Genomic DNA, 8,418 nt, shown 5'->3' with positions numbered 1-8,418 from the left:
CAGTATTATAATAACCTTTCGTGTATTTGCTGTTTTTCCTCGCAAAGTGAATTAACACGTTTTTGTGGAGCAGAATATCCATCAGAATGACATGTTTTGGGAGTTTTTTTTTTTGTTTGTTTTTTTTTTTTGGTAATTTAATCAGTATAAAGTGAATTGAAAAAAATATTTAGTTTAAGTATTTTATTCCAATATTTCTTGTAAATTTAACATAATTGGCTTCTGTGCAAATATTTTGGTCGCACCCTTGGTTACTGTTGCGTAGGCGATTTTGTCATGGAGCGCGACATTTAATGACGTCACGTACAGGAAATGTAGTTCTGTGCTAAAAATATATCTACGCGAATCCCATAGCACGACGGTTCTGTAAACTCCACCCCCCACAATGCAACGGTGCCATGCGCAGACGTTTGCGCCGCTGAGTGAACGAGATGTCAATCGCTAGCTTTAGCCACCCGCGGGACATTGAATGACTTTGTGAAGAACCGAAAAGTGTCCCTTTTTCGACAGGTCCGGATCGGCTTGGGAGCTCATGGAGGCCCTTATACCTGTCATAAACAAACTGCAAGATGTTTTTAATACGGTGGGCGCCGACATCATTCAGCTGCCGCAAATAGTTGTTGTGGGGACTCAGGTGAGAAACGTCATTGTTTTGGAGGTTAGCGAGTTAGTTAGCATGAGACCTATAGTTGTTAGAACTTCAGTCTGAGTTTATGCGGCTTCTATGTTTATTACATTGCTATCCACTTTGGTGCGTGTGTGTTAAATAACCTTAAAAAAATTATATTATCGCTGTTTTTTGTCATGATTTATTGGGAACATATATCCTCATAATAAAAACAAGTTGATATTGTGCCATGACCGGCTTAATCTGTCTTCTTCTTCTTCTTATTATTATTATTATTATTATTATTATTATTACCATTACCATAATTATCGTAACATGTATTGTTATTATTTAGCTAATACTTAGCCCTTTCCAGGCTAATGCAAAATATGTCCCAGCACTATTATCCAGCCCATATGTGGTCACTTCACATGTTTAAAAAGCTTATATTATACAGTATGGTGACAAATTTTATATAGCAGCTGTATTAAATTTAGTTAAGTAATGGTAATCAGCCTGTACTACAGTATATACCAGCAATTACATTCATTAAAATATGACCTTACATACCTCATGATATGATCCATTATCACTGTACACTGCTATTGTCCGAAATAAACTCCTCCCTTATCGGAAAAAGCTCTACACTAGAGCCTAATTGGTTTAAAGTGGCAGGTTTTGCCAAACGTGTTTACTTTCTCTGACCAGTTAATTGGATGTGGCTGTCTCAGCCGTTTTGGCAAGCATCAGTGGGTGTTCAGAGTGTGACTAAGCAAGTCTCTGCATGTTTTTTTTGCTGGTTTTAATTACAAGTTGTGCATGTCATGTATGAACATCATGTAAAGATATCCAGTCCTAAGGGAAAATAAAACCACATTGTATTAATCCGTATTTCAAATGTAAAGACAATTGCCCTCTTGACTTTTTGTGTGTGTTTTAATTTTCAGAGCAGCGGCAAGAGTTCTGTTTTAGAGAGCCTTGTTGGCAGGGATGTACTACCGCGTGGCACAGGCATCGTGACCCGTCGTCCCCTCATCTTCCAGCTTGTCCACATCGATTCCGAAGACCGCCGGAAGACCAATGAGGAGAATGGTATCACTGGCATTTTTTTTTTAAAGTTATTGCATCTTGTGGTCTACTAGCATTGTTGTTTATATCAGGGCTGTCTTAACCTTTTCCTCTGAGGCCGCACACAGAAATATTGCAGGATGCAAGGGCCATTCTGAAGTTCTTTACGTCTAGTTTAAGTGTGCTGAAAGCAATCCATCAAGCAATTACATATTGTTTAGATATTAAAGTCGCTGGAACATCACAACTAAGATGGCATAATATTAGTCATTTTCTGCAGAAGATAAAGAATATACAGTATGCCCGTGAGTTTTGTCTTTCCATTTTCTCTTTCTGTATGTGTTGCTACCGCTTATTTTCAACTAGAAGTTGTTTAAAACTACTGCAACTATGATGCTACATTAGTTAGCCTGTGTACAGCATTTTACATTGTCTGACAAAGTTAATTTGGTTTGGTTAAACACATGACTTGCAATTCTCATGGTTTGATTTTTAGTTTTACAGTTACTGCAACTTAGATTGGTACTAAACAACTAGAAGAATTGTTCAAAATCTGCCAGATTGATGATTTTTGAGTAGTCAGCTGTCGATTTTTGCTTAAAACTCGCTTCTGTTCGCCGAACAATCATGGAAAAGTCACCCTTAACACACACACACACACACACACACACACGCACACACACCACTACAGGATAAACATCTCGAAATGGATTGTTTTGAACCTCTGAGCCTTTAAGTGTATTTGTATGTAGGCGCCCACCAGGCTAACCCAATTGTTTTCTCTCTCTTAAACTACAGAATTCAAGAAAAATGGGCGCTTTTACAGAGGTTTCCCTTTTATTGTTATCTACCTTACTGTGTTTATATACACTATAATGTATCACCCCCATTTCCGCCCCTATATATGAGTAGCTTGTGATAAACCGCCCACCCACGTGGCTTCATTCAGTTCAGATTGATTGAAGAACGTTTTTTTCATCATTCTCTGAACATACCCGAACATCCAAAGCAGCTGCATTGTCCTAAATCGCCAGCTTCGCCTGAGACGGCTAACAGGCTTCGCCTTTTTCATCGTTGTTTGTTGTGCAGCTTTGATTGGCTTATTCCTATCCCAAACACGCCTGGCTTCTTTGTGCTGAAGGGTATTACTATGCTTCTGTCATTTTTTCCATTTAGGAAAACATTTGGTTTCCCCACCCCATTTTTTTCCTCAGCTTTTAGCTCTAGCGAGTTTTTACATTCCATGTTAGCCACCAGAAAATTCCTCTCGTGAGAAGCTGAACATAAAACTGTTGGTCACGTTTGACTGACGCCCTCAATTTTTAATCTCTGTAGGCATCGATGGCGAGGAATGGGGCAAATTCCTGCATACCAAAAACAAGGTAAGGTTGAATGAAATCTATTATGTCAAATGAGCCCACTAAAGTGGACGGTTGACATTTTCTATCTTGTTCTTTTTTTTTTAAGATCTACACTAATTTCGAGGAGATCCGTCAAGAAATTGAAGCAGAAACGGAAAGAATATCAGGCATTAACAAGGTATAGACATCATCTTTGAACATATTTGCCAAGAAGTTGTAGCTGTAAGGTGTTCTACATAAAATTCATGCTACGTCCATGATATATGTAGTAAAATCAGATTAAATGCACTATCCATCAAAAGTGAAATACTCACATTTTTGTTGTTGTTGTTGTTATTATTATTATTATTATTATTATTATTATTATTATTATTATCATTATTTCCTGGGAGAGTGTTGAGTTATTCTTCAGGGGATAGTAAATTGGCACTGTTGTACAAGTATACACTGACTATGCATAGTAGCAAAGTGTCATTTGTTCATTGTTGTCCCATGAAAAGATAACATTAAATATTTACACAAATGTGAGGTATGTACCCTCTTTTTAATGTCATGTCAGAAAATACCAACACACACAAAAAAAAACAGGGCTTCTTGTGTCATTTCCATTTTGCGCAAATAAATGCAAATGCAGCCTTCATGTTTTGCGTTGTTTTTGTCCTCAGGGTATCAGTGATGAACCCATTCACCTCAAAGTCTTCTCACCAAATGTTGTCAACCTCACACTGGTTGACCTTCCTGGCATTACGAAGGTGAGATACAGTCATCCTGTCCAGATGTGATTGTGGTCACATTTCCTGGATTGAATTATGATTTTGAATTCTTATTTTAAAGGTGCCGGTGGGAGACCAACCCAAAGACATCGAGATTCAGATCCGTGAGCTGATCGTGAAGTACATCTCCAACCCCAACTCCATCATCCTGGCTGTGACCGCTGCCAACACAGACATGGCGACGTCGGAGGCCCTCAAAGTGGCCCGTGAAGTTGATCCTGATGGTAAACGCGTGTTTTTTGTTTTTGTTTTTCTCATTTGCTTGGAAAATATTGCTGACACGTCCTAATTTCTTCCTCCGTGCTGTGTCCAGGTAGAAGGACACTAGCAGTGGTGACCAAGCTGGATTTGATGGATGCCGGAACAGACGCCATGGATATCCTGATGGGCCGAGTAATTCCTGTCAAACTTGGCATTATTGGAGTTGTCAACAGGTGACTGTCCGTATGCACACGTCAGTCATGTGGTGTGCTAACTGTGTTTTCTGTTGCTTTTTTTTTTTTTTTTTCAATTGCTAGGAGCCAGCTGGATATCAATCAGAAGAAGTCAGTGGCAGATGCTATTCGTGATGAGTACGCCTTTCTACAAAAGAAGTACCCCTCCCTTGCAAACAGAAGTGGAACTAAATATCTAGCCAGGACACTAAATAGGTAAGAGAGGAAGTTATTGTTTTAAAAAGTCAGTAGATACACCTACACTTAATGACAACCAAAAATGATGTTTAATCAGAGTTTCTGATTGCAGTTGCATGCTATACATATGTAGTATTTCCAAAGTGTTTAAAAAAAATAGAGGTTGTTCCCCAAATTTGAGATATGAATTATCTCACTACATCATAGATAAGTGAAATTAAATTAGCTCCATGTTGGAAAATACACATTTTATTTATCAAAATTACGACAACATATTCAAATGGATATAGTTGACATAAAAATTTCACAGAAGTGTTTTTAATCCTGAGGTTATTTTGATGGAACAATGTCAGACAAATGGTATTAATCTACATTTTTGAAAAATACAAATTATGCAATAAGTACATCATTTAGTTTAACATGACTTTGAGTCATCTTGTCTTTTTGGGTGTAGATTGCTCATGCACCACATCCGAGACTGCCTCCCGGAGCTGAAAACCAGGATCAACGTGCTGGCGGCACAGTACCAGTCGCTGCTCAACAGCTACGGCGAGCCTGTGGAGGACCAAAGCGCCACCTTGCTGCAACTCATCACCAAGTTCGCCGCCGAGTACTGCCACACCATCGAGGGCACGGCCAAGTACATCGAGACGGCTGAACTGTAAGTCACGCAGCAAAGCACCAACATTTCTGTGCTTGCTTCAAGCTGTTTATAACCACAAACACAGAATAACACATTGTGTATATTTTAGGGGTGGGACGATACGGGTAAACCACGATTCGATACTGTGACGATATTTGACTCACGATATCTACAATTTTTTATATATTGGCTAAAAAAAATTTGCAATATATCACGATATGTGACTGAAAAAGCCAAACAAATCCGCATTAAAAGGAAAATGTCTAATTATACATTTATTTAATGCCAAAACTTAAAGAATGTACAAAGTTCTGCATTGTGCCTCACTGCCTCTGAGCCTTTTAACTATAAACATTGTGAAGTGAGACAAATTAAAGTGCATAAACATTTATAACATAACACTGCACAACTGGAAACATGACATCGATATCTACTGTCAGCGTATCGATAATTTATTGCAACAGAGAGCACAACAATATATTGCGATATCGATTTTTTCTCCCACCCCTAGTATATTTATTTAACCAAACCAAATAAGATGCGTTTCCACTAGCTTGATGCTAACAAACAATGCAAACTACCCTAGACGGACTAACGGAACTAGCATCGATGTAGTGGTAGACATTTAACCTTAAAACAAGATGAATTTGAACACTATTTTGGGTTTCACGCACACAACACGGCAGAATGAATAAATCGCCAGGTTCAAGTTTAGTGTGACCATAGCCACCTCCGCAATTTCCTCTCTGAAAATCAGTTTCCGCCTCTCCTCTTCCTCAGCTGCGGAGGTGCGAGAATCTGTTACATATTCCACGAGACTTTCGGTCGCACATTGGAGTCGGTCGATCCCCTGGGCGGTCTGACGACGATCGACGTGCTCACGGCGATCCGTAACGCAACGGTCGGTCCCTGCAGCATCTGATCTTGATACATTAGCTCACTCTTAGCAGCCATCTGAATGGTGTGACATATTGTTTCCAGGGGCCTAGGCCTGCTTTGTTTGTGCCCGAGGTTTCCTTCGAGTTGCTGGTCAAGAGACAAGTGAAGCGTCTGGAGGAGCCAAGTCTGCGCTGCGTGGAGCTGGTCCACGAGGAGATGCAGAGGATCATCCAGCACTGCAGCAACTACAGCACCCAGGTGATAACTGGCAACAATTCGTGGCGCAATTAGAATATTGTGTAAAACCTGAATTTAGTTCAAATAGTGGAACTTAAGTATTAAATCGAGTGAGAAAGTGGTGGGGTCCACTGTACCTGCTTGTGGGTGCTTTATTTCCTACATTAATTTTACTTTGATTGTATTTTAAACTTTGAAAATGTATTTGTTTAATGATATTTTGTTTCTGTCTGTAGGAGCTGCTGAGATTCCCAAAGCTTCACGATGCTATCGTGGAAGTGGTCACCTCCCTGTTGAGAAAGAGACTACCAGTCACCAATGACATGGTAGAAAAACTGCCCACATCACTACATTATAATATTAACAATTTTTCACAATTAAATGTGTTTTTTGTCATAAGGTTCACAATCTGGTTGCCATTGAGCTGGCGTATATCAACACCAAACATCCCGACTTTGCCGACGCCTGCGGCCTCATGAACCATAACATTGAAGTACAAGCCTTGAGTCATGTTTCTCTTTATACTGTTTTTTAATGCAAATTATTTCTGTCCTTCACACACTTAATATAATTTACATGTGTTTTCACAGGAACAAAGACGCAACAGAATGAGGGACCTGCCGTCTGCTGTACCCCGAGACAAGGTGCTGTTTTATTAGAAATCAAATCTCCAATACATGAGCTGTACCAACCTATTAAAAATCACTAAGTCATTATGATGCAGTGCAGGTTTACATTTCTGAAACTATAAGAACGTTTAATTTTTAAATTGTACAGCATTGTATTTATATATTAGCTACATTACAATACTGGTTCCATTTAAGTGACAACAATAAAAAAGTACTGGTAACAAGTCTCCCCCCACCCCCCATACAACCTCATGTGATCGATCTTGTTCCCCTTGTCGTTCTCTCTTCCGGCCAGCAGGCGGCAGCGGGCGGCGCTCAGAGTGCGTCTTCTGGCGATCAGACCGACAGCGGCGGGACGGGGAACTGGAGAGGGATGCTGAAAAGGGGGGAGGACGGCGCTGCGGGCGACAGGCCGACGCCCCAGAACCCCGTCCCCGCCAGCCCGCAGAAGGGCCATGCTGTTAATTTGCTTGACGTGGTGAGGATGATTTTAAAGGGTAGCAACAGAATTTGTATTTGCATACAAGCCATCGAAATGTCCCCTCATCATGCATCTTTTTTCTATCCAGCCTGTTCCAGTGTCCAGAAAGTTGTCTGCTCGGGAACAGAGAGACTGTGAGGTCATCGAGAGGCTCATTAAGTCCTATTTTCTTATCGTACGGAAAAATATCCAGGACAGGTACATAAAGAGCTACCATCACGTGAGCTATCGATAGTCAGAATCCTCCGTGACAATCATCACTATCTCATCGCTTTCCGTCCATCTTCCTCCTCAGCGTGCCCAAAGCAGTGATGCACTTCCTGGTGAACCACGTGAAAGACTGTCTGCAAAGCGAGCTGGTAGGTCAGTTGTATAAGTCGGTACTGTTGGACGACCTGCTGACTGAATCGGAGGACATGGCGCAGCGACGTAACGAGGCGGCGGATATGCTCAAGGTAACCAAATCTGCAAAATACACTCTGTAACTAAAACCGCTATTTGGTCCTTCTGCCATAATGGAGGGAGTGCTGAATTTAGCTCCTAGTTGCGAGTGACGAGCCACTTAATTCGATGCACCTGCGCAATACGTGACTACCGTGTCATTGGTTGTACGCAGGCCCTGCAGAAAGCCAGCCAAGTGATCGCGGAGATCAGAGAAACGCACTTATGGTGAGAGAAGCCGCTCTCCTTCAGGCTCCTCCCCTTACTCAATCCACTCCCACACACCCACCACACGGACCACCAACCCCCGCACATAGTCAGGCCCACATAGAAACCGACAGTCCTCACAATGCGACAGTGATCATGTGTATGAGAAATAATAGTTTTGAATGTACAGTCTGGATAGTCTTGCCATCCAGTTTCCACCAAATACCCCCTTGACTAGGAATAATCTATTTTTCTTATGAACCAAACTGTATCTATAGCGATGATGCTATTATCCATTATTTTGTGTTGAATATAATTAAAGATAGACATGACAAACAAAACAGTTGTTGTTGTCATCACCCTTTCAAACTAACAGCTTCCAAAGTCCTCTGCATTTTATTGATTTGTCGTGTAGAACGCTCACACACACTCAGTATAACACTAAAGAGCACCAAATCAG

At 40.8% G+C, this 8,418-nt stretch overlaps 1 protein-coding gene across 4 annotated transcripts; it reads left to right on the top strand.

Annotated features, from left to right (window-relative positions):
- Positions 1 to 405: 405 nt before the first annotated feature.
- Positions 406 to 8,299, top strand: dnm1l (dynamin 1-like). Of its 4 annotated transcripts, none has more exons than XM_077517300.1 (19): positions 406 to 634; positions 1,555 to 1,699; positions 2,474 to 2,503; positions 3,011 to 3,057; positions 3,143 to 3,214; positions 3,702 to 3,788; positions 3,871 to 4,033; positions 4,123 to 4,243; positions 4,328 to 4,459; positions 4,896 to 5,102; positions 5,865 to 5,985; positions 6,066 to 6,221; positions 6,437 to 6,526; positions 6,601 to 6,693; positions 6,791 to 6,844; positions 7,125 to 7,307; positions 7,399 to 7,508; positions 7,606 to 7,765; positions 7,927 to 8,299. In XM_077517300.1, the coding sequence occupies exons 1-19, from the start codon at positions 533 to 535 to the stop codon at positions 7,981 to 7,983; spliced, it is 2,130 nt and encodes a 709-aa protein (XP_077373426.1). In that variant the 5' UTR covers positions 406 to 532; the 3' UTR covers positions 7,984 to 8,299. The 4 variants fall into 4 exon arrangements, with proteins under 4 accessions (XP_077373426.1, XP_077373427.1, XP_077373428.1 ...); XM_077517301.1 differs by having other exon boundaries at positions 407 to 634; positions 7,128 to 7,307; XM_077517302.1 differs by lacking the exon at positions 2,474 to 2,503 and having other exon boundaries at positions 407 to 634.
- Positions 8,300 to 8,418: the final 119 nt, after the last annotated feature.

The sequence above is a fragment of the Festucalex cinctus genome, chromosome 3, assembly GCF_051991245.1.
Source record: "Festucalex cinctus isolate MCC-2025b chromosome 3, RoL_Fcin_1.0, whole genome shotgun sequence".
Taxonomy (NCBI): Eukaryota; Metazoa; Chordata; class Actinopteri; order Syngnathiformes; family Syngnathidae; genus Festucalex; species Festucalex cinctus.
Note: the sequence above shows the minus strand (reverse complement) of the source record. Positions and strands in the feature narration are given on the sequence as shown.